Below are 27,631 nucleotides of genomic sequence, written 5' to 3' on the forward strand. Positions count from 1 at the left end.
GACCGGAAGGATAGTGATCGAATACCTCTTTGAAGAGGGTGTGGAAATGGGTCTTGGATCCGAGTTCTGTGCTGTTGGCAGTCTATGTGGCAGTGGCCCAATCCAGGGCTTTGCCTGTGAGTAGAGACACAACAACATCCACTCTGCTCTTGTCGGTGGCGAAGTTAGTGGGGTTGTGCTCAATGTATTTGCTGCATTGCATCAGAAAACCCTGACATTTCCCAGGTGATACCTCATATTTTCCATGCATGGGTATGAATGAAGGAGGGCTATGGGTTACGATACCTGGCACCGGAGGAATAGGGATAGGCTGGCGGAGAAGATGGCAGATTTCCTCCATGCGCTTCTCTTGCTGTGTTATGCGCCGCTGTAGCTCCTCTAAATCCATTCCGGTTTTGTGTGAGGTATTCTGTAGGGAATACTCAGGGAGAAAAAGGTGTATATCCACGCACAGCGTGCGGCAGGTGTTTATTTTGCCTTCGCAAAACGCAGGAATCGTGGTCAAGGGCAGGCAATGGTCATACACAGGTAGGCAAACAGGCAGGTGAATCAAACTAGGACTGAAGGCTATAACTGGTTCTCACAAACGAGCTAGGAAAAGGCTTAGTAGAGTAAAAATTGGCAATACCTCACAAAGGCACAAACAGAATGAACTGAACTAAATAAGGAGCTGATGAGACCAGATGAGTAACTAACACTGGTGAAATCAATGAACACAACTGAAAGACAGGGCTACGTTCAATAACACAATGAAACAGGGCTACGTTCAAGAACACAATGAAACAGAACACAAGGTTGACGAAGAAAATAAATACAGAACCTTACACAGAGAAAACCCCCTACATGATCATTTTTCAACTTGAAATTTGAGTGACCACAACATTAGAAAAAGTGAAACATTGCCTTTGTTCATATTTCCATAAAAGCTGTACACCACCAGGGTACAAAGATTGTCTTAGGGTCATTTTTGACCCGGCAGTTATAAAATCATTTATACACCACAAAAACCACAAAGACACACACACATACAATGAGAATTTTAGATTATGTGCGCTACTGATCAAACTCAGCCAGCAGCTCCTGAAGAGGAAGATCACCACGGTTGGCAGAGTTAGAAAGAACAAGCATCAACTCCCTCTGCACTCCTCGCAACAAGGGGGAGAGACTCCTTCTCAACAAAGTTTGCCTTCACCCCCATTACCACTCTAGTTTCTTACCTCCCGAAGAGGAACAAGAATGTGGCGCTCCTGAGCACACCGCACAAAATGGCTGAGATCAGTGATCATGAGGACAGGAAGCCAGCCGTCATCCTCGACTACAACCACAACAAAGGAGGTGTGGACAACCTGGACAAGGTGACTGGAACTTACAGCTGCAGGAGAATGACTGCCCGCTGGTCCCTGGTCATCTTCCATAACATCATTAATTTGTCCTCATACAATGCCTTCGTAATATGGAACAAGATCTACCCTACCTGGATGCCTGATAACCTGTACAAGAGGAGGGTGTTCCTGGGGCAGCTGGAAAAGGCACACCCCACACATTCAAAGAAGGGAGTGCAGCCCCCGCACAGCAGCCTCTGCAGCACTTGTGAAAGCTGTTGAATCTTGTCCTGATCCACCTGAGGCTGCAGTTGTGGCAGGCAAGAGGAGGATATGCCAATTTTCCCCCAAAGAAGGACTGTAAAACAAATACTATGTCCTGCACATGTGAGAAATACATCTGCAAAGTCCATGAACACACACTTGCATACTGTCCTACATGTGCTAATTAAAGTTGATTGATTTATGTTCTTCACATTTTTGTTTTGGTCTATTATCTTATTTATTCTTATTTATTGTTCTTTACATTTACATTTAACATTTAAGTCATTTAGCAGACGCTCTTATCCAGAGCGACTTACAAATTGGTGCATTCACCTTATGAAATCCAGTGGGACAACCACTTTACAATAGTGCATCAAATCTTTTAAGGGGGGGGGGGGTTAGAAGGATTACTTTATCCTATCCTAGGTATTCCTTAAAGAGGTGGGGTTTCAGGTGTCTCCAGAAGGTGGTGATTGACTCCGCTGACCTGGCGTCGTGAGGGAGTTTGTTCCACCATTGGAACAAACCGTTGTTGTTTATACACCTTGTTTATACACCTTGTGGGTGGTGGCAATGGTTCAAAAAAATGGAAGAAGACTAGTATTTTGTAGTTGAATTCTTCATTGTACAGAATATAAGAATATATCACTATGTTGCCAAAAAAGTTCAAGACTGTTATTGCTTTCTTCCAATAAAATGCATTCAAAACTACTTTCTTCACATTTCTTCAACTTTCTTAGGCTATACAAGAGCTATCTCTTGCTAAAAAAAATGTATGTTTACACCTATGCAGTATCTTTAGCAATAATAATAATAAACCTCTACTTTAGTAAATAAAACAATTATTACAGGTGTGTTGTAATAAAAACGAGTGGTGTCCACTGATTAAATGCAGTCTTTCTGCAATGTGAAGAGGGAAAACTCAGATATTCACAAAGTTTGTGTTGAATGACAGGTTGTTTCTTCATGCAAAATAGATTTGGGGTTTAAAATTCAATTAAGCTGCTTTATTTTAGAGGTTTAGTGAAGGCGGGTCATTTTTTACCCTTAGGACGTGGGGAGTATACAGAATGTTAAGACTACACAAGGGTTAAGTACTTTACATCACTGCACTGATGTAGCTCGGCCATCTTCAACCGCAGATGCGGAAGGCGGACATAAGCAGATTGAGACACAGCCCATGCAAATAAAAACTGAAATCTGTAGCTTAAACTGACATATTTTGATGGGGATGTTTTTTATTATGATACTTAGATTGACGCAGTCCTATGGGTCCTGATCTTGTAGTGAGCCCTAGTCCTATGGGCCCTAGTCAAAAGTAGCGCACTAAATAGGGAATAGGGTGCAATTTGGGATGCACCCCACTGTACTGTAAACTGTGGACCGTAGACTCCACAGCACACAGGGCTACATTTGACATCAACCCTTCAAGGGTAATTTGTTTTTGCATCGTGATGCATTTCCCATTTCCACAGGTCTGCATGACATTTTTATGAGACTGTGCAGAAACGGTATTAATGTGTTTTTAAACTATCCTCTACCTCCTCCTTTCTCAAAATAGGTATTTCATCAACCTCAGTGAACACGGAGATAAGTATTTTAACATTGACATGGACAGCGGCGTTATAAAGACTACCCAGAGTCTGGACCGGGAAGACATGCCGTGGCACAACATTACTGTGACGGCCTCGGAGGTTGGTAGGTACCCAGGGTTTCCATTCCTACTGCAGCAGGGTGTGTGTCTGTATGTGTGTGTCTGTGCGTGTGTCTAAAGGGTAGGGGAAGCCTCAAACTTTAAATATAAAATCTACCGTATAGAGGTTTGGGAGGTGAGGTTTGAAGGGTCAATCAATTCATATTTTCTTGTTCTGACCTCATCAAAGCTATTAAACTTTCCTTTAGCCTTCACACAAACATAATGATGTACTAATGGTATTGAGGTATATGCCTAGATGGTTGCATCAGATTTGGAGATGATTCAATATGAATTGGTGTGTATGTCACTGTTGAATTTGAAATGAGGGGATTAGTTGTGGTTTTAAGGAGGTGATTGAGTGATAAATGACTTATGAAGTTGTTGACATCACTGCTGTGGGGCTGATGAGTCACAGGGTGTGACCCAAATGGCACACTATTCCATAGGGCTATGGTCAAAAGTAGTCCACTAAATAAGGAATAGGCTGCCATTTGGGACGCTGCCCTACATGATCCATTAATGATTGTGTTTTATAACCTATTATAAAGCAATTACATTCTGGTTGTCTAATGTGTCATTTATGTTACCGTTTCCAAAATGCTGTTCTTTTATGAAAAGCACAACTATAGAGATGTTGTTTTGGAAAAGCTTTTAACAGTCTATTCATAGCGCATTTAATGAAAAGAAATTACCATTCACATACCATTTTGGCTTTTAAAAGTATATTATTATGCATGAGTCATGAAGAGTTGCAAGATTTCTCCTCAAGTGTTGAAAAAATTACTTTAACCTCTCTTGGGTACGTGAGACGTCAGCGTCCCACCTCTTCAACAGCCAGTGAAACTGCTGGGCGCCAAATTCAAATACAGAAATACTCATTATAAAAATTCAGAAAACAAAACATATTTTACATAGGTTTAAAGATGAACTTCTTGTGAATCCAACCACGGTGTCAGATTTTTAAAAATGCTTTACGGCGAAAGCATACCTTACGATTATTTGAGAACATAGCCCACTAGACAAATCATTACAAACCGTAACCAGCCAAGTAGAACAGTTACACAAGTCAGAAATAGAGATACAATTAATCCCTTACCTTTGATGATCTTCATATGGTTGCACTCAGCAGACATTAATTTACTCAATAAATGTTCCTTTTGTTCGATAAAGTCTCTTTATATCCAAAAACCTCAGTTTTCTTTGCATGTTTTTTTCAGTAATCCACAGGCTCAAACGCAGTCAAAACAGGAAGACAAAAAAATCCTAATTGTATCCGTTAAGTTCATAGAAGCATGTCAAACGATGTTTATATTCAATCCTCAGGTTGGTTTTAGCCTAAATATTCGATAATATTTCAAGCGGACAATAACGTCGTCAATTTAAAAGGTAAACAAGAAAGGCACTCTCTCGGTCTCGCGCATGAAAAAGCTTTGTGACACTTTAGGGTCCACTCATTCCGACTGCTCTTACTTCCTCATTTTCAGAATACAAGCCTGAAACAATTTCTAAAGACTGTTGACATCTAGTGGAAGGCATAGAAACTGCAACTTGAGTCCTAAGTCAATGGATACTGTAATGGTGTAACGGTCCTGACCAGTTTTATGTTGGTTTTGTATGTGTAATTGGTCAGGGCGTTAGTTTTGGGTGGGCAGTCTATGTTATCTGTTTCTATGTTGGTTTTGGGTTGCCTGGTATGGCTCTTAATTAGAGGCAGGTGGTTTGCGTTTTCCTCTAATTAAGAGTCATATTTAGGTAGGGCGTTCTCACTGTTTGTTTGTGGGTGATTGTCTCCTGTGTCGTGTCGATGTATGTACCATTCGGGACTGTTTGGCTGTTCGTTTTCGTTTCGATGTCGTCTGTTTCCTGTCCGTGAGTTTACGTGTAGTTATGTAAGTTTATGTTCAGGTTTCGTCAACGTCGTTTTCTTGTTTTGTAAATTTGAAAGTGTTTTGTGTTTCGTGTTGCCATCGTCGTATTTATAATAAAGATGGCTTATTTCCCTGAAGCTGCATTTTGGTCTGATGATCCTTCTCTCCTCACCTCGTCCGAGGATGAGGAGAGCGACAGCCCTTACAAATGGCATTGAATAGAAAACTAAAAAAAATAAAAAATTCTTCCTGAATGGATTTTTCTCAGCTTTTCGCCTGCCAAATCAGTTCTGTTATACTCACAGACACTATTTGAACAGTTTTGGAAACGTTAGAGTGTTTTCTATCCAAATCTACCAGATATATGCATAACATATCTTCTGGGCCCGAGAATCAGGCAGTTTAATTTGGGCATGCATTTCATCCAAAATTCCCGAATGCTGCCCCCTACCCTAGAGAAGTTTTAAACAGCTTTCAATTTGTTTATATCCCATCCACATAATTAAAAACTTCAGGCTCACTGCTGGTAAAGCAGATGATTGACAAAGGCAATGTACTGTACTCCGTCTCAGATTGAACAATTAAACCATTATTATTTAAGTTATTGGTCAATTAGAAGGAATAGGGGAAAGCTCGCTCATAATTAAAATATTGATGCTTTATTTGTCAAATTATAATTAAAATCATGACATTTTGGCCATCAATGCCCTTCACTATTCTCAGAAATATAGTTAGTTCCACTTGCATTGTAACGCATGCACTGAAACATTAACAAACCACAAAACAAAAACATTAGTGTACAGAAAATGATTACTGGGATTTTTTTTAAATCATTTGTGTTTCCAGAGAAACTAGGGTAGACAGTCATTGGTGCTGACAGATTGAAACTGATGTGTTTCAAACTATCCCACAAAATATGACATTGCTAACCAGGCCTTAATTGGCATACACAATTTGCAAGTTTATTAGGAAGTTTAATACGTTACACTCACCGGACAACTCTGGTGGGTATTTTAGCTAGCTTGGTTTACATTTTCCAACAGATTTTTCTTCTCCCCCTGACTGATTGTCAACGGTTACTGTTCTTGGAACTCATGTGTTCACCAGAAATGGCTTCTGGTAAACTGTTTGCCATTACTGGCAAGAAGTATTGTTGTCACAAGTTTGCCACAGATTCAAATAGAATCTTGAGAGAATTGTTTGCCAGACAAAAACCTCTGGCACTCTGTTTGCCTCTAGTGGCAATAACTATTATTTTTGTCAATGTTTTGCTGCAAATTCACCAATAGTGGCAAACATTTTCAATCTTCTGGCAACATTTTGTGGCACACTATATAGTTTATAGTAAATTTGCCAAACTTGCGGGAAGTTTGCCGCAACAAATAATCGTGCATACTTGAGATTATGAAAACAGTTATGAAAACGTAGGACACGAAAGAGGCCTTTCTACTGACTCTGAAAAACACCAAAAGAAAAATGCCCAGGGTCCCTGCTCATCAGGAATGAGGACTGCAGATGTGGCCAGGGCAATAAATTGCAATGTCCGTACTGTGATACGTCTAAGACAGCGCTACAGGGAGACAGGACGGACAGCTGATCGTCCTCGTAGTGGCAGACCACGTGTAACAACACCTGCACAGGATCGGTACATCCGAACATCACACCTGCGGGACAAGTACAGGATGGCAACAACAACTGTCCGAGTTACACCAGGATCTCACAATCCCTCCATCAGTGCTCAGACTGTCCGCAATAGGCTGAGAGGCTGGACTGAGGGCTTTGTGGCCTGTTGTAAGGCAGGTCCTCACCAGACATCACCGGCAACAACGTCACCTATGGGCACAAACCCACCATCGCTGGACCAGACAGGACTGGCAAATAGTGCCCTTCACTTACGAGTCGTGGTTTTGTCTCACCAGGGGTGATGGTCGGATTTGCGTTAATTGTCGAAGGAAAGAGCGTTACACCAAGGCCTGTACTCTGGAGCGGGGATCGATTTGGTGGTGGAGGGTCCGTCATGGTCTGGGGCAGTGTGTCACAGAATCATCGGACTGAGCTTGTTGTCATTGCAGACAATCTCAATGCTGTGCGTGACAGGGAAGACATCCTCCTCCCTCATGTGGTATCTTTCCTGCATCCTCATCCTGACATGACACTCCAGCATGACAATGCTACCAGCCATACTGCTCGTTCTCTGCGTGATTTCCTGCAAGACAGGAATGTCAGTGTCCTGCCATGGCCAGCGAAGAGCCCGGATCTCAATCCCATTGAGCACGTCTGGGACCTGTTGGATCGGAGGGTGAAGGCTAGGGCCATTCCCTCCAGAAATGTCTGGCAACTTGCAGGTGTCTTGGTGGAAGAGTGGGGTAACATCTCACTGCAAGAACTGGCATATCTGGTACAGTCCATGAAGAGGAGAAGCATTGCAGTACTTAATACAGCTGGTGGCCTCACCAGATAGTGAATGTTACTTTTGATTTTGATCCCCCTTTGTTCAGGGACACATTATTCAATTTCTGTTAGTCACATGAGTGTGGAACTTGTTCAGTTTATGTCTCAGTTGTTGAATCTTGTTATGTTCATACAAATATTTACACATGTTACATTTGCTGAAAATAAACGCTGTTGACAGTGAGAGGACGTTTCTTTTTTTGCTGAGTTTAGGTGAATGCCGCCACCTACTGTATTGGCAGTCTATCAGCCTACTATTCTGTAGTATGAATTCATTACACTTTGTGAAAACATTGCCCTACCAACTAACCCTACACCCATTAAAAACTCATCACTATTCCACTACTTTGGTCCTATCTGATCCTGCACCAGGCCAGCAGGCTGGGAGGAGGGGACACTATCATTCAGAACACCAAATAACATTAGAATTTTGATTTGATTTGACATCCTTTCTTGACTTTATCTGGTTAAAACTCTGCATCAAAACTCAGTAGTACATACAGTGTCTCCTCTGTTTAACCACACTCTCCACTGTGTCTGCGTTGCACCAAACAGAGGGCATCACAGACACCAGGAATCTTCAACTTCGGTTGACCCTCCTCAACATTTAACACCTCTCCAGTTATCATTCCTTTCAACTGTGCCCTGCTCTGGAGAGGAAAGCAAGTCACAGTTCTTGTCCCCAGTCACGTGGTGTGGAGCACACACTCCCTCTGGATGGCAGAAATGCAAAACATCTACATGATTCCACTTTGAGTCCCTTTCATCGACCAAACATTCCCGGACCTCTTTTCCACTCAACCTGACACCACATATGGATCAGCCAGAAGGCAAGGATCCATTCTCTCCAAAAATGTCACTCCGACTGGGCAAAAAAACACATTCATCACCATCAGGACGAGGCAGAAACTTTGCCAACGCAGTTAATTCATCCTCACTCTCGTCATGTTCAATATTCTTCTGCAGCAATCCATATGTACTCTTATTATATTCCACTCTCTTAAAAAAAATCCTGCCCGCCTTCGTACCAGCCTCAATGGGTTTAAACACAGATTCAACCACAAAAACCAGAGAGGTTTTCCAATGCCTTGCATGGAAGGGTACCTATCGGTAGAAAAAAGCAGACATTTAAAAATCTTTTGAGCATGGTGAAGTTATTTATTACACTTTGGATGGTGCATCAATACATCCAGTCACTATAGAAATACAGGTGTCCTTCCTGACTCAGTTGTTGGATAGGAAGGAAATGTCTCAGGGATTTCACCAAGAGGCTAATTGAGACTATAAAACAGTTACAAAGTTTAATGGCTGTGATAGAAGAAAACAATCTGCTTTCCAACAGACACTGGGAGATAAATTCACCTTTCAGCAGGACAATAACATAAAACACAAGGCCAAATTTACACTGGAGTTGCTTACCAACAAGACAGTGAGTGGGCAAATTACAGATTTGACTTTAAATCCAGTTGAAAATCTATGGCAAGATCTGAAAATGGTTGTCTAGCAATGGCCAACAACCAATTTGACAGAGCTTGAAGCATTTTGAAAAGACTAATGGGTAAATGTTGCACAATCCAGGTAAGTAAAGCTCTTACAGGCTTACCCAGAAAGACTCAAAGCTGCAATCACTGCCAAAGGTGCTTCTACAAAGTATTGATACAGGGGTGTAAATAGTTACGTAAATGAGATAATTCTTTATTTCAGTCTCAATAAATGTGCAAACATTTCTAAAAACTTGTTTTCAATTTGTCATGATGGTGTATTGTGTGTAGGTGGTTGAGAATCTACAGTTTGTAAGCCATTTTGTACGTTGACTGTAAGACAACAACATTTGGAATAAGTCCAGGGCTATAAATACTTTCTGAAGGCCCTGAAAGTTATGATGAACTTCACAGGGTAATGAAAGTGCACGGTGATGCACTTGATGCTCCTTTCCAATAAATATCAAATGACTTTTTCTGGTGACATGAACATTGATGTTTGGCTGCCATTTATCCATAATAATCTCATCAGTTTATAAATGCACTTTCGCCAACAGCTCGCAGCTTTAGTACTGTATCTGCCCACTGTTGGCTGGAGCGCACGTGCCAAAACCATCAGTAGAGTTCAATTTGATTTTAACATTTTATGTGCACTACCTCATCACCCACAGCTTATTATTATCCTCTTAAGTCAATGTGATGGAAGCACATCTCTAGTGGGAAAATGTGCATATTGTTTTATGCACATTTTTGAATATTCACTTGAAAATCTGTCACCAATTGGATAGAAACCTAGCTAATGACCTCAACTAGCACATGCCAAATCTAACCAATAACTAACCCCAAAAAATATTCTCACACCCACATCTAAATGCTTCAAGTTTAGGTTATTTTGTCTTTCTATTGCTAGGACATTGTGGAACTTATACAGTAAATGTGCACATCATATACAGTATAGACTGATATTATGATTTAGAAATGTAAAAACGTTTGGTAAGAAAATGCAAAAAAACTAAGTCATACATACAATCAATCAAATATTTGCATATTTAAAGCATTGGTTTAAATGGGACAGTCAGACATTTGTGTCCTTAGCTATGTTTCCTATTAAATAATCAATTATCAAATTAGTCAATGTTCCACTGTTCTTTGTATTCTTAATATTATGTTGTAAATTAATTAAATCAATTCGGGCCCCGACGACTTCAGGAATTCCTATGAGGCTAATTTGTAATCACAACTAGGCAATCCCTCACCAACTGATGCGGAGGCTGCATACAAATTTGTCTTTATCTCTTTGCCTCCCTTTCGTATGCAAAAGGTACAATGGGCATGTTTAAACTTTTCCCATCAAAATTGTGAATAATATGTTTCTATATCAAGACTGATTTCTCTAAAATGGGCCTTTTTCCCAGACACAGATTGAGCCTAGTCCTGAATTTAAAAGCATAGAGCAGGTAAGAGTTTGACCAATACAATGGAAAAGCCACACACAACCCCCCCCCCCATGCAGAATACATACAGAAGCTCCTAATTGCCAGCCACCAAAATTAGCCTTCATTTAGGATATTGTTTAAATATAGTACCAGTTAAAAGTTTGGACACACCTACTTTTACTTTATTTTTTACTATTTTCTATATTGTACACTGCTCAAAAAAATAAAGGGAACACTTAAACAACACAATGTAACTCCAAGTCAATCACACTTCTGTGAAATCAAACTGTCCACTTAGGAAGCAACACTGATTGACAATAAATTTCACATGCTGTTGTGCAAATGGAATAGACAAAAGGTGGAAATTATAGGCAATTAGTAAGACACCCCCCAAAACAGGAGTGATTCTGCAGGTGGTGACCACAGACCACTTCTCAGTTCCTATGCTTCCTGGCTGATGTTTTGGTCACTTTTGAATGCTGGCGGTGCTCTCACTCTAGTGGTAGCATGAGACGGAGTCTACAACCCACACAAGTGGCTCAGGTAGTGCAGTTCATCCAGGATGGCACATCAATGCGAACTGTGGCAAAAAGGTTGAGGTTGTCACCTGGAATGATGGAAGCATTATGAAGGATGAGGTTGTCACCTGGAATGTATTTCAATTAAAAAGTGTGCCTTGTTAAAAGGGAATTTGTGATATTTCTTTCCTTCATAATGCTTCCGAATTCTTAATTGGCATTTGAGCCAATCAGTTGTGTTGTGACAAGATAAGGGTGGTATACAGAAGATAGCCCTATTTGGTAAAAGACCAAGTCCATATTATGGCAAGAACAGCTCAAATAAGCAAATAGAAAAGACAGTCCATCATTACTTTATTTCACCGGCCTGAACTACAATTCATGTCGCCTATTTGAAAAAATATAGAATTTGATCTTTACTACTATCACCCATAGAAATGCATTGAATAACACATTCATAAATAGCAAAAGAACACAGTCAAAAAATAAATCATAAGGAATAAGGTTTTGATGTGTCTGTCCTATATCTAAGATACATAAAAGCTGAAGATGTAACTGTGTTTTTGGATACATATTTAACCCACATATTTAACTACCTACATACTTCCATTAGTTTGTATGTATTACCTTCAGACAAGTCACGAGTCCCATAATATATGTTAGTCTGTTGCTCAAACAGTTTGGACGCTACAGACAGAAATTGGCACATCAGCATTACTGATTTCAGACGAGTCCCGTGATCCTTGTGGGGGTCGTAGAGAAAAAAACGTCTGTCATAATAGTTTGCATGCCAAACCATTCGGACACTACAGACGTCGTGAGAAGACTGATTTTCGGGGTGTCTCATGGTCTGACAAACACTGCTGTAGCTCGGCCAACTACCGCAGAGATGGAAGGCCAACTACCGCAGAGATGGAAGGCCGACATAAGCAGATGCAGTGGATTGAGACGCAGCACTTGCAAAAAATATCTCTAGCTTAAACTGACGGATTTTGATGGGGATTTTTTAATTATGTTACTTAGATTGACTCAAGGGTGCTGCAGTAAATATATAGCATAACAGCACTTTATTGTTAAATTACATTTTAATTAATCTACAGCAATTGCTAAAAGTGAATATGGAATTATATCTTACAGCGTACTCCAAAATAGTTGATGTTTTTATATTACTTTTTATATCACTTTATATCACTTGCACTCCCCTAGGCCTAAACAAACAAAGGCAGTGACTACAGTGACTACAGGGCAAACAGGTCAAATGTACAAGGCTAAAAACTCCCCAATTAAGGGTTTGCGACATGCTAGCACTCTGATCTGTTCCCTATACACATTTAATTTCTAGGGAACTACTACCACAAATCAATTATATTGGTGCAGTACTCTAACAGGTGCAATAAGTATTGCGTCTTATAAGGCACATCTCCAAAATGTGTTAATTAGAGAACTTTAACAACAGTACCATGCATCCACAAAAGGCTGTTGTGTGGTACCAAATCAGTAAATTCCTGTAGATTGGAAAGAAAAGATTTCTTGAGTCCAAAAATACATTATGGTACTGGATTAAGTAGGATGGTGCTGAAATCCACTAAATATAGTCTGTGGGGTACAGCATTCTCACTAATGGGTGCTGAAAATGTGTTAATGAGCCAGAGATTATTTTGCTTCCAACAACATTGTACTTTACTGTATTTGCTGTAATTTTGCAGCAGTGTAGCGGAATGCCATTGAGGCCCCATAATGCACTGCTCTTTACAGGACTGTACTGTAGTATAGATTACAGCAGCTAAATGTAAAAGTTTTACAGTAAATTTAAAGCCATTTGTTAGTGTTATGCTACCAGCTTATTCAAACGGTAGTTAGCAATCACCAGATATTTTTTCTAACGCCAAAAATGACAACTTCTACATTCTGCAGTGAAAATAGCCAAATATATCCAAATCTGATTTTTGTATCCACATTGTGGGCCTGTTAGAACACATATTGTAAATCATGATGGATTTGACAAATATCCACTTTGTTAGAGCAGATTTTTTTGAATGGGTGTCAATGATGGTGTCCTCGTTCTATACCCCACGTCTGCGTTCCATTGGTCTGTTTCCCTTATGTACTCTCAATCGTTTATTTCCGTGCATTGAAAGTGCTTTTTAGTCTTGGGCTAGGCCTAATCTCTGTCTGGGAAACTGGCATAAAGTGGAGAATATACCATGCTTTACAGCTTTTTCTCCAGATTGTAAGCTCATAGTATGTGTATTGTCATACGATATACTGTAGTATCATATATTTAAGAGATAATGTGTCACTATTGCAGATGGAAAATTATCATCTCAACATGACGCAGAGCAATAACAAAATACACACAAGTGTTCCCTTGTATCACCTCGAATGATTTCAATATGCTGTTTCAGTAAATTGATGATCTAATATACATTACATGTATACTGAATAAAAATATGAACACAACATGGAATGTTTTAAGGCGATCAAACAGGCAAAACCTCAGTACAGAGAGTCGCAATTCAAAGGCTCAGAATCGCGACATATGTGGCAGGGTCTACAGACAATCACGGATAACAGAGGGAAAACCAGTCACGTCGTGGACACCGACGTCTTGCTCCCAGACAAGCTAAACACCTTCTTCGCCTGCTTTAAGGATAACACAGTGCCATTAATGCGGCCCGCTCCCAAGTCCTGTGGGCTCTCCTTCTACATGGCCGATGTGAGTAAGACGTTCAAGTGTGTTAACCCTCGCAAGGCTGGCTGGCCAGACGGTGTCCCTAGCCGTATCCTCAGAGCATGCGCAGACCAGCTGGCTGGAGTGCTTAAGGACATATTCAATCTCTCCCTATCCCAGTCTGCTGTCCCCACTTGCTTCAAGATGTCCACCATTGTTCCTGTACCCAGGACAGCAAAGGTAACTGAATTAAATTACCTTCGCCTCGCAGCACTCACTTCTGTCCTCATGAAGTGCTTTGATAGGCTAGTTAAGGGTTGTATCACCTCCACCTTACCTGGCAATAGATAAATAGATTCACAGACAATACAATTGCACTGAACACTGCCCTATCCCACCTGGACAAGAGGAATACCTAGGTAAGAATGCTGTTCATTGACTATAGCTCAGCCTTCAACACCATATTACCCTCCAAGCTCATCATCAAGCTCGGGGCTATGGGTCTGAACCTCGCCCTGCGCCACTGGGTCCTGGCGAGCCGACGACAGGTGGTTAAGGTAGGAAACAACACCTCCACTTCACTGATCCTCAACACAGGGGCTCCACGAGAGTGCGTACTCAGCTCCCTCCTGTACTCTCTGTTCATCCATGACTGTGTGGTCACACACGCCTCCAACTCAATTATCAAGTTTGCAGACGACACAACTGTAGTAGGCTTGAATACCAACAATGACGAGACAGCCTACAGGGAGGAGTTGAGGGCCCTGGAGGAGTGGCACTAGGAAAATAACCTCTCCCTCAACATTAACAAAACAAAGGAGCTGATTGTGGACTTCAGGAAAAGGCAGATGGATCCCACCCCTATCCACATTGACGGGACCGCAGTGGAGAAGGTGAAACGCTTCAAGTTCCTCGGCGTACACATCACTGACGATCTGAAATGGTCGACCCTCACAGACAGTGTGGTGAAGAAGGTGCAACAGCAACCTCAGGAGGCTGAAGACATTTGGCTTGGACCCAAAAACCCTCACAAACTTTTACAGATGAGAGCATCCTGGCGGTATGGTAACTGCACCGCCTGCAACCGCAAGGCTCTTCAGAGGGTGGTGAGGTCTGACCAACGCATCACCGGGGGCACACTGCCTACCTTCCAGGACACCTATAGCACCCGATGTCACAGAAAGGCTAAAAAGATAATCAAGGACACCAACCACCCGAGCCACAGCCTGTTCACCACACTATCATCCAGAAGACGAGGTCAGTACAGGTGCATCAAAGCTGGGACTGAAAAAGAGCTTCTATCTCAAGGCCATCAGATTGTTAAATAGCCATCACTAACCGTCTACCACCCGGTTACTCAACCCTTCACCTTAGAGGCTGCTGCCCTATATACATCATCATGGAATCACTGGTCACTTTAATAATGGAACGCTAATCACTTTACGTACTGCTGTTAACATACTGCTTTACTCATTTTATTTGTATATTATATATTCTATTCTCCTGTATTTTAGTCAATGCCACTCCGACATTAGTCGTCCTAATATTTAATATTTATATATTTCTTAATTCCATTATTTTACTTTTAGATTTGTGTGTATTGTTGTGAATTGTTAGATATTACTGTGCTGTTGGAGCTAGGAACACAAGCTTTTCACTACACCCACAATAACACCTGCTAAATATGTGTAAAGTTGAAGTCGGAAGATTACATACAAGATTACAAAACTCCTGACATTTAATCCTAGTAAAAATTCCCTGTCTTAGGTCAGTTAGCATCACCACTTTATTTTAAGAATGTGAAATGTCAGAATAATAGTAGAGAGAATGATTTATTTCAGCTTTTATTTATTTCTTCACATTCCCAGTGGGTCAGAAGTTTACTTACACTCAATTAGTATTTGGTAGCATTTGCCTTTAAATTGTTTAACTTGGGTCAAATGTTTCAGGTAGCCTTCCACAAGCTTCCCACCATAAGACTTTTTCTATTGTATTATTGACTGTACGTTTGTTTATCCCATGTGTAACTCTGTGTTGTTGTTTGTGACGCAGTGCTTTGCTTTATCTTGGCCAGGTCGCAGTTGTAAATGAGAACTTGTTCTCAACTAGCCTACCTGGTTAAATAAAGGTGAAATGAAAAAAATGAAACATAAGGAAAAAAATAAGGTGAATTTTGGCCCATTCCTCCTGACAGAGCTGGTGTAACTGAGTCAGGTTTGCTATTGTGTTGTGTGACAAAACTGTACATTTTAGATTGGCCTTTTATTGTCCCCAGCACAAGGTGCACCTGTGTATTGATCATGCTTTTTAATCAGTTTCTTGATACCACACCTGTCAAGTGGATGGATTATCTTGGCAAAGGGGAAGAGCTCACTAACAGGGGTGTAAAGAAATTATAAATAAGCTTTTTGTGCGTTTGAAAAATGTCTGCAATTTTTTATTTCAGCTCATGAAACATGGGACCGACACATTACATTTTTAGTTTATGTTTTTGTTCAGTATACAGTACTTGCATAAATGCATGAATTTTCCCTTGAATGCATCAGCGAAATCAGAGCTGTTATTCATCAGCCAGAGAGAATGGTCCATATACATATGAATGGACACCTGCACATGGTTTAGTAGACTGGGCCCTTACTCTGATATGCTGAATAATCGTCTGTGCAAGTGTGGGGACCAAATGATCCATCACCCACAACATGCTAAATGAACTAAAACATACTAAAATATATTGTTTTTTATGTTTCTTTGGCTTCCAAGTTAAGAAACATATTGCTTCATGACTTATCATCTTCTCCTACTTCTAGAATAATTCATGCTGAATAGTTTAGTTTTTTGTTTTATTAGAAAATCTAATGTAGAAACAGTGTGATACAAGTCAATTTTAAGGAAACAATATGTCCTTGGTGTGCAAAGTAAGATGTATTGGAAACCAATTTATCAGTTTGTGTTATCTTTACTTAAGGACCTGTATTCATAAAGCGCCTCAGAGTATGAGTGCTGATATTGGATCAGTTTTACAGTTAAGATCTTAATGAATACGATTAGCCAATGTGAACAGGGGGGTAACCTGATCTTAGATCATACAGATAAATAAATAACACTGAGTCTTAAATCAACACTGGAAGTGTGGAGTCTGTGGACCCATATTCACATCGGAAGCGTTAAATTAACACACTGCTAAGTGCAGGGGGTGACAAACTCATTCCATGGACAGCCTAGTGTTTGCAGGTTTTTGTTTTTTCCTTTCAATTAAGCCTTAGACAACCAGGTGTGGGGAGTTCCTTACTAATTAGTGACCTTTTTCCTCACCCATCTACACACAATAACGCATAATCACAATGTAAAAACATGCTTTAAGAATTTTTTCACATTTATTGAAAATTAAACACAGAAATATTTCCTTTACATAAGTATTCACACTCCCTAATCAATACTTTGTAGAAGCACCTTAGGCTTTGAGTCATTTGGGTATGTCTGTGTCAGATTAGAAATCCGGATTTGGCCATTTTCTCCCATTCATCCTTGCAGATTTTCTCAAGCTCTGTTAAATTAGAGGGGTGTCAGTGAAGAAATCTTCAAGTCTTTCCACAGATTATCAATGGGATTCAAGTCTGGGCTTTCATGGACTTTCACATTCTTGTTCTGAAGCCATTCCAGCATTGTTTTGCTGTATGCTTTGGGTCATTGTCCTGTTGGAACCTACATCTTTACCCCCAATCTAAGGTTGTTAGCACTCTGAAGCAGGTTTTTATCAAGGATTTTTCTGTATTTGGCTTCATTCATTCTTCCATCTATCCTTAGCAGTCTTCCAGTCCCTGCCGCTGAAAAGTGTCCTCATAGCATGATGCTGCCACTACCATGATTTGCGGTAGGGATGGTGTTAGACGGGTGATGAGATGTGCCGGGTTTTCTTCAGACATAGCACTTTGCATTCAGGCCAAAGAGTTACATTTTTGGCTCATCAGAGCACACATTATTTTGCCTCTCAAAGTCTTTCACATACCTTTTTGTAAACTCCAGGAGTATGGTCTTGTGCCTTTTTATCAGATGTGGCTTCCATCTGGCCACTCTCCCATAAAACCCAGATTGGTATAGAGACTGTTGTCCTTCTGGCAGGTTCTCCCATCTCAGCCAAAGAATGCTGTAGTTCTGTCAGAGTGGCCATTGGCTTCTTGGTCACCTCCCTGACCAACACCTTTCTTTCCCATTTGCTCATTTTGATCGGACGGCTAGCTCTAGGCAGAGTTGAGGTAGTTCCATACTTTTTCAATTTCCAAATGATGGAGACCACTATGCTCTTGGTAACTTCCAACACTAGAAATAGTTTTATATCCTTCCCAAGATATATGCCTCATCACAATTATATATCGGAGAGCTACAGCCATATCCTTGACTTCATGGTATAGTTTCTTCTCGGACATGCACTGTCAACTGTTGAATATTATATAGAAAGGTGTGTTTTTTTCTAAATCATATCCAAACAATTTATTTGGCCACAAGTGGATTTTAATCAAGTTGTGTTTACAGATCAAGGATGCTCAAAATAAATTGTATGCACCTGAGCTCTGTTTCGAGTGACATAGCAAAGGGGTGTGAATACTTATGTAAGTGAGATATTTCTGTGTTTCATTTTCAATACATTTGCTAAAATATCTAGAAACATGTTTTGACTTTGTCATTATGGGGTATTGTGTGTAGATGGGTGAGAGAGAAAACATCAAATTAATCCAGTTTGAATTCAGGCTGTAACACAGCAAAATGTGGAATAAGTCAAGGGGTCTGAATACTTTTTGAAGGCACTGTATAACACAATACCATATGTATTTCATAAGGCCTTATTTTGAGGGCCTAGTTTTACCCTAATACAGTGGCCTGCAACTCATACACATCACTTTGAACCAAAACCACGAACATCACTATCGTATTGCAAGTTTAGACTTGTTTGTTTAGATATCTACAGTGCATTCAGAAATTATTTTGATCCTTTGACTTTTTCCATATTTTGTTAAGTTACAGCCTTAATCTAAAATGTATTAAAAAATGATTTATCTCATCAATCTACACACAATATCCCCAAATGACAAAACGAAAACAGGTTTTTACAAATTTTGCAAATGTATAATTTTTTTTTTTGAAATACATTATTATTATACAGAAGTATTCAGACCCTTTGCTATGAGACTCGAAATTGAGCTCAGGTGCATCCTGTTTCCATCTTCCTTGAGATGTTTCTACAACTTGATTGGAGTCCACCTGTGGTAAATTCAATTGATTTGGAAATGATTTGTAAAGGCACACACCTGTCTATATAAGGTCCCACAGTTGACAGTGCATGTCAGAGCAAAAACCAAGCCATGAGGTCGAAGGAATTGTCTATAGAGCGACGATACAGCATTGTGTCGAGGCACAGATCTGGGGAAGGGTACCAAACATTTCTGCAGCATTGATGGTCCCCAAGAACACAGTGACCTCTATCCTTCTTAAATGGAATAAGTTTGGAACCACCAAGATTCCTAGAGTTGGTCGCCTGACAAAACTAAGCAATAGGAGAAGGGCCTTGGTCAGGGAGATAACCAAAAACCCGATTGTCTCTCTGACAGAGCTCAAGAGATCTTCTGTGAGATGGGAGAACCTTCCAGAAGGAGAAGCATCTCTGCATTGCTCCACTGCAATAGAGCATGGTGGATAAATATGATAATGCTGTTTATTTTTCAAAACAATGTTAATGAGTTTCAGGCCCATGTTTTAGGTTCAAACTAGGCCCCGCAAAATAAGGCCTTCTGAAATATGTATTGTATTGTGTTAAATATGTTTTTGGGTGGTAACTGGATTGAACAATATCAAACTATCAAGATCAAAGTATTAAAAAAAATACTGTTGCTTCGATATTGATAAAGTTTGATCATAAAGTTACTGGTCCCCTACCCCATGTCAAACACTTGGATTCATTATTAAGGGGACAAGGTGACATCACCTCAACTCTAATTTGAATAGACCAATGGTAACGTTATTGTCTTACCTAATTTAAGTAAGTACCGCCTCGTAACCAACATGGGAGACAGCGTTTTTGATTTAACACCGTGTTCATTGTATTTTATTTAACACTGGAGAATTTGCTGTCCAACACTCCTACTCCAAGATGCTTAAAAAATATGATATCCTTGTGATTCTTCTACATCCTTATGAATGTATTTGTTCAAAGATGTATGCTATATATCTGAGGTGGGAAAACTAAGGACGGAAAGTTCTATATTTTTTGAGGGGAGTTTATTTAATGTTTTAATAAAAACTTGAACCCACTCCTGAACTTCTAAAACTAGATAGAAAGTATTTATAAATTGCAACAGACCTATATATTTTCAAATAACTACCCTTTTTCTGGCCCACATATTGATTTCAACAAATAAATCGTTAAAAAAAATATCTGTACAGCCCTTGCTTAAATTTCAAAATCCTGAGGTGGCCCTTGAGCCCCAAAATTTGCCCACCTCTGTCATATAGATGTAGGATCTTAATTTGGCCTGTGTTGTCGCAGCAAAATAATCCTGCAGCAACAGGACTTTAAAGTTTTTCTCATTATTGTTGCTTGATCGTAGTTAGGCTATTAGCTGGTCAAATTTAGGCTACATGAAAAGTGGAATATTGTTAATATAACTGTGTTGGTGCATTTTTTGGTGAATTTATGGAAATCACAAAGCTCATTTTCATTACTGTGGTGCAGGAAAATGATTCAGACCTGCCTAACTTCTCTACCTATTCTCACTTGTGTGTTTTAATATTATTTATGAGTGTTTGTGTTGATGTTTTATCCAGACAACCCCAGCCTCCTCAGCCACGTCCCAGTCACGGTGCAGGTGTTGGATGTGAACGACAACCCTCCTGAAATTAAAACAGACGAGGAGGTCGTTGTTTGTGAGAGCTCGAGGCCAGGACAGGTGAGCATCATGCACGTACACATGAGTGGAGGGGGCGGTGATAAGGTGCAGCTAATACATTTTTAATAGTGCGTTTAATCGTGTCACCATGGCAACAAAAAGTTAAGTTAAAGAAAATAAGTATCTTTTATTTTTTTTAAATTGGGTGGGGTTCAGAAAGTTTGAGTTTGAATGATAGTGCTACTCATTAAAGGAACACTGAATAACAAAATATAAAACACGGCTTTTAAAGCTGTTTATAACTTAAAGATTATTATCTAAAAAAGAGATTTAACGGAAAATTAACTGCCAAATTGGCAAAACCTTGTCAAGGTGGATAGGTGTGGTTCACAAAGTTTAAGTTGTCCATATTTAAGTAGCAGCGGATTTTAAAAAAAATACACTTAAAGCGGCAATCAGCAGTAGAAACAATGAGTATGTTTACTGTAGATGCAGAGTAAAACCTCAATATTAAACCAATTATGGCAGTAGGCAGATTATGCAACAGTCATGTAAACATCTTACAGTACTCTGTTTATCTTAATTGGCATAAGGTCAAAATCGGGAGTAAGCATACGCTGATTAAACATCTGGTTTTCTGAGAAATCTTTCTAATTATTAGAACATGTAAACACCTTAAATCGGCGTTCCAGCTGTGTATTTGATCTGCGTATGTGCCAGCGCCAGTACCGCAAGCCTCCCTCGTTAACGCGAGTGAAGTGAGTTCAGAACAATTGAATGTATGCATTTTAGGCATAGTTTTCACATACACACTTTATAGGTCAGAACTCAGAATCAAATATACTTCCCAAAAATAACATGGTTGATGTGGTAGATTGTTTATTGAGATTTTGAAAATTTCTACATATCAGAGTGCCATCAGGTAGCCTGATTTCAGATGTGTCCATGTAAACAGTATTATTAGGGAAATTGTTCTTCTTGCAAAGCATGTAAACGTTTTAATCAGACTATTCTATTATATCTATCCAGAATAATCGCATTATTGTGTGCATGTAACCGTACTCAATGACAAATCACTTTCTGTAAAAAGCCGTGGGATGGGGCTGGAGAAATGTAACTGGGCTCATTTTATCATTCAGTGCCTTTTGAGAAGTGTAACTTGTTATACAAAATGTTTTTAAATGTATTTCACCTAATTTTAACATTCTGTCATAAAGAGCAGATATTCAACTTCATTAAAAAAAAATCCATCTCAAGATGTTAAATAAAAAAGACTATAGTAATTGCCTATTAAGTGCCAAATAAAGTACCAGGGTTGTCCGTAACATCTTAAATCAGCCATAAATCTCCTTGTGACGGGGAATGAAAGCGTGTTGTGTGCAACAGGGAGGGGAAATTGAATGCAAGCTTAAAAAAAACAGGGTTGCCGTGTTATGCTCGACCCGCTCAGTTTTCCAACACAAACACCAGAAAATGGTCAAAGGAGTAGAACCAGTTCACCTGCTTTTACACTATGATTTGACTACTAGATGTTCAATATGTATTGGTTACGGCTACAATTAAGGTTAGAGTTAGGGCTAGGGTTATGGTTAGTAGATAGTTAGTTGAAATGTTGCTGATAGTCTGTAGACTATCCAAATAAAGTGTTAATATTTAGTTTCACCATTTTAAAACAAGACTTCAGTTCATGTAACAGAATTGACCTTAAAGGTCCCGAACAGTCAAAATCATTGGATACAATTAAGATTAAAATGTAAGTAGAACTGCCAAAGTATGAAAAATTATTGTTGCTTCTCACATTGATAAAGTTTGATCATGAAGTTACTGGTCTTCTCCCCCATATCAAACAATTGGATTCAGGATAGAGGCAGGATTATTAAGGTATTTTTTTTTGACATCACAAAAAGCCTTATGTTAATGCACCAATGGTATTGTCTACCTAATTTAAATAAATACCTGTAACGGCTGAGTGTAGCAGGGATCGGACCAAAGCGCAGCGTGGTATGTATCCATATTTATTAGAATACCTTTTCTATAATGAACAAAACAATAAACAGACGAAAACCAACGAAGCTACAGTCCTGAACTAGAGAACATAAAACGCATGAACAATCACCCACAAACAAACAGTGAAAACAGGCTACCTTAATATGGTTCCCAATCAGAGACAATGACAAACACCTGCCTCTGATTGAGAACCATATTAGGCCAAACAACAAACCCAACATAGAAACACAAAACATCGAATGCCCACCCAGCTCACGTCCTGACCAACTAAACAAAGACTAAACAGAGGAAATAAGGTCAGGAACGTGACAGTACCGCCTTGTAACAAACATCGCAGCAGGCGTGTTCGCAGAGGGGTGTGGTTTACATAGCTAGGTAGCTAGTCTACTAGTGCTAAAATATAATTAGAGGCATTCAAGGCAAATATACTTCTAGATTTCTGCTTCATTTGTGTCTGGTGTTAGCTAGTAACTGGCTAGCTAGGGAAGAGTTGTCCAAAACTCTGAAGCAGTCATTACATCAAGAGACATGCCAAACGGAAAAGTTATACAATCTTCTTGACATCATCGATAGTCCCGCTACAGTATATCAAAATCATCTGATTGTCAGTATACATATTTCATGACAAGTACCCTGACTACACCCTGTAAAGTTGTAACTGAAATTCTCCAAGGTGAACTGGCTAGCTTGATAAGCAGTGCTGTCAACTTAATTTGGGCTAGCTAGCTAAATTATTCAGCCAACGTTTTGTCTATATTGACGCTAATACAATAACCAAACAGTTGCATTAAAAAAAGCTATTTTGCATGGGAATCAGAATGACAGTTTGGGACATTTAAAATGATGGACAGACGTAAAGGAATCACTAAACACGTTTCACAGGAAAATGTTTACAGTGTAGGACTTTACAATAATGGGGAAAACTTGGAGATATTTTGTGGTTGAGTGTGTTAAATCTTCCTAAAAGTCACAGAAGGTGCAGCGATGGACATTTCAAAATGCTGAATTTTGGCACTAGCTAGTCTTTATTCATATACAAATCCGATTTATTGAATTCTCTATGTGGTCTATATTAAAGGCCACTTTCATTTCTATACATAATAGGCTTTTACAAATTCTATATTGGGGCTCAATTTCTACTTAAAATATCAAAGGGACACAAAATACACTCTTTTCGTGGAACAACCCAACTACACTCAAATTCATAGACAGAGCTATGGATGCAAGGACTGACCATCCTTGATATCAAAAATATAGTTTTGAGGCTATATAGTGTTTGTTGACATTTACTTTGTTTACAAACATTCTGATGAGGTACGACAGTTGAACTAAGCTCATGAGGTATTAATACATTCTTTAAGAATCAATGGGTACATATCATTAATTCATTTTAGTCCTAAAAATGGATGTAGCAACTGCTGATTGCCCTTTAATACGTGCTCTTAAACAGCTGAGAAGCACTTGTCCTCGAATTCCAATGTAAGTTTCTGTATGCCTTACATGTCGGCAGTTAAATAGGTTGGCAGTCAAAGCGGTAGCAGTTTTGTGCACCTCAAAACATGTGTATACATCAAAACATTACCCACAGTGGCAGGGTCTGTCAGGTCAGCCTTCTCCTGGGGTGCCTTTCCTTGGCCTGGTTCTCAGTCTCTTACCAATTAAGGGTAACAAGCTGACAACAGTGCAGAAGTTGTCATTTATGAGAGCATTCGTCAGGCCTTTGATGCTAACTCCCACTGGCTGGGAGGCTGGAGCAGGACGTTCGAGAATTTATAGGCCCTCAACAATTCGGCTTCCATCACAAAAAGAAATGTACGTGAGGACAACAGATGGTTGCCAAAGAGAAGTGTTTTGATAAGACAGGGGCGGCATCTGAAATGCCACCCTATACAGTACACTACTTTTGACCAGCTCTCTATTGACTCTGGTCAAATGTAATGCAAAAGGTGGCATTTCAGACATAGTACGGGTATTTGTTAAGTAGATGATTATGCATGATGTATAGGTCAGATTGATATGTCTGATGCATGTGATCAGAATAACTAAACAAAATTATGAATTATAAATCTGCTGCAAATGTTTTAAACTGTGGTTCACATCATTTTGAGTATCGAGGACTGACTTCTGGGTGTTCACTTGTTAGCTAAGCATGAACATACAGATGTAGGATCTTCATTTGATCACTCTTTTGTTACTGAGAAGTTTACTGCACTTTACTGCTTTGTGATTTACATAAATTCACTGAAAACCCACACCAACACAGTTATATTAACAGTATTGCACTTTTCATGTAGCCTACTTTTGGCCAGCTTAACCACTGATCAAGCAAAATTATGGAACAAACGTTCAAATCCTGTTACTGCAGGATTATTTTTGATGTGACAATAAAGGTCAAATTAAGATCCAACATCTTGTAAGCAGCCGACCATAAAATGTGCATACATTTTGGTTTGCACTGTTTTTAATATGAAGACCGGTCATGACTCATTATTAGTTAGCTATTGATGTTGTTCTTTCCTGATAAACAACAGGTGATTCAGACTATCGCTGCAGTGGATAAGGATGACTTTGCAAACGGCCAGCGATTCTCCTTCTCTTTGCTGAGCGGAATCCCTGTCAACCCCAACTTCACCCTCAAGGACAATGAAGGTATTTATTGCGTTCAATATAGTCTGTGTGCATTTCTTATGAGTTTTCTCTAGCTCTGCCCTTTGGCTAAACCTCCACCCAAGGTTTCACATTCAACCACTCAATACCAGATCTCTTTAGATACCTGCTACTTGTAAATATACATAGCTTGATTGTCAAACACATCACAGTTAGGCACTGTTGACATTTCAGGAAACGACATTTCAATGAGGGCTCATATTATGTGATTTCCTCAAAACATTAGAGTGCATAAAGGGGTTGGAATAGAATGTTTGGGACCTGTTGTCAGACAGATTACTTGCTTTAGTCCGTGCCTCTCTCTCTCATTGCTTTAGTCCGTGCCTCTCTCGCGGTACTGCTCTACCACTTGCCTTATTGTATTGTGTACCAAGGCAGAGGCCGAGTGAGCAGTGAATAGTTACCATGGCAACTGGCAGTCAGGGGTGAGTGTCAGGGGGATAGATAGGCTACTTATCTTAGGCTAGCTAAGACCCACAGGTTGGTTTCTGTGTTGCAATCATGAGGCTTTTACACTCTCTTCTGCGGACGATAGACCCCATAGGTAGGTAGCCCTGGGAGATGAGAGTTCACAGATCTCTGGATGGATCCCCGAGGAAGAAAGAGGACGGGGAAAAAAGCTAAAGAAAATCAATGCGATAATAGGAGATAAGGCTGTTGAGCCTTTATAGTACCTTAGGTCCACACCACCAATACAGACCAGAGACGAGGAATGTGTCCCAGATGGCACCCTATTCTACTATAAAGTGCACTACTGTTAACCAAAGCCCCATGGGTCTGGGTCAGAGTAGTTCGCCATAAAGGGAATAGGGTGCCATTTAGGATGTAGACCTTACCTTAGCTCTGTACAATCAGCCTCCTCTGTCCACCTTCCCTTTATAAACCCAGCCCAGAGACTGGATTTACCGTGTTTATCCAAGTGGCACTTGCAGACCCTCTTCACTTCCTCTCAACCTATACCTTCCATGGAGGTGGTTAGGTCAACAACCAAAAGTACTGACTGGTCTGGAGTGTTTAGTGTTGAGGTAAAAAAAAAGTGACACGGGTGCAATTACGGCCTGCAATTCAGGGCGTTCCTTTATGTGGGCATTCCTGCATCTGCAGGAACCCCTATTCATTTTCTATTGGTCAATTTTTAAGCTAGGACAAGCAGAAGGCGGGGCGCTCCAGTACAGTAGGTGGCGTTAATGCACAATAAAGTTGGATGCCAGCCGGCGATAAACCCCACAGAAGAAGGGGGTGGCATCAACAACTGTCGCTAGCTAGCTGTACACAGTTAGACAGTGTCCTTCATCCCCGCCTGTTGTGCACTGTTTCCCGACGGCGAGGGCAGGTGTTTGTCAGGCGGTAGCAAATGTGCTAGCTTAGCTAGGCTGGTACACAGCAGGTGGGAGCAACACCGTGTGCTAGCTCTAGCTAGCACATTGTGTCCCTAACTTGTAAGATAGCCAGTTTGCTAACACTAGGAACTCTAGCCCTTTTGTTCACCTGTTCACATGACCTAGAATTCCTTACACTCAAATGCCGAAAGCATTATCTACCAAGAGAGTTATCTTCGATTATAGTCACAGCCGTGTATATCCACCCCCAAGTAGATACCTCGACGGCCCTGAAAGAACTTCACTGGACTCTGTAAACTGGACAAAGCTATTCTGAGAACAAGGCTTCCTAAATTCGATCAGCATATCGAAGGCGCGACACGAGCTGGTAGCATTCTGGACCATTGCTGCTCAACTTCCTTGATGCATACAAAGCCCTCCCCCCTTTGGCAAATCTGACCATGACCCAATGTTGTTGCTCCCAGCCTATAGACAGAAACTATAACATCAAACGCCCATGCTCAGGTCTATCCAGCGCTGGTCTGACAAATCGGATTCCACGCTTCAAGATTTTTTCGATCACGTGGACTGGAATGTGTTCTGGGAAGCCTCAGACGATAACATTGACGTATACGCTAATTCGGTGAGTGAGTTTATTTAAAAGTGCATCGTTGATGTTGTACCCACGGTGACTATTAAAACCTTCCCTAACCAGAAACCATGGATTGATGGCAGCATTCGTGCAAAACTGAAAGCGCCAACCATCGCTTTTAATCATGGCAAGGCGACTGGAAACATGACAGAATACAAACAGTGTAGCTACTCCCTCCGCAGGGCAGTCAAACAAGCAAAACGTCAGTATAGAGACAAAGTAGAGTCGCAATTCAACGGCTCAAACACGAGACGTATGTGACAGGGTCTACAGTCAATTACGGATTACAAAAAGAAAACCAGCCCCTGAGCGGACATCGACGTGTTGCTCCCAGACAAATTAAACAACTTTGCTCGTTTTGAGGACAATACAGTGTCATTGACACAGCCCGCTACCAAAGC

The 27,631-nt window shown here is 40.2% G+C and overlaps 1 protein-coding gene across 2 annotated transcripts in view; it reads left to right on the plus strand.

Moving 5' to 3' along the window:
- LOC129822824 (cadherin-18-like) overlaps window positions 1-27,631 on the plus strand; it is a 388,426-nt gene that overhangs the window by 335,780 nt on the left and 25,015 nt on the right. For both annotated transcript variants that reach the window (XM_055881258.1, XM_055881257.1), the window contains 3 exons: window positions 3,148-3,284; window positions 20,524-20,645; window positions 25,124-25,241. In XM_055881258.1, coding sequence (XP_055737233.1) covers window positions 3,148-3,284; window positions 20,524-20,645; window positions 25,124-25,241 — 377 coding nt within the window. The remainder of the gene's footprint in view (window positions 1-3,147; window positions 3,285-20,523; window positions 20,646-25,123; window positions 25,242-27,631) is intronic.

Source organism: Salvelinus fontinalis, chromosome 25, assembly GCF_029448725.1.
Source record: "Salvelinus fontinalis isolate EN_2023a chromosome 25, ASM2944872v1, whole genome shotgun sequence".
Classification (NCBI taxonomy): Eukaryota; Metazoa; Chordata; class Actinopteri; order Salmoniformes; family Salmonidae; genus Salvelinus; species Salvelinus fontinalis.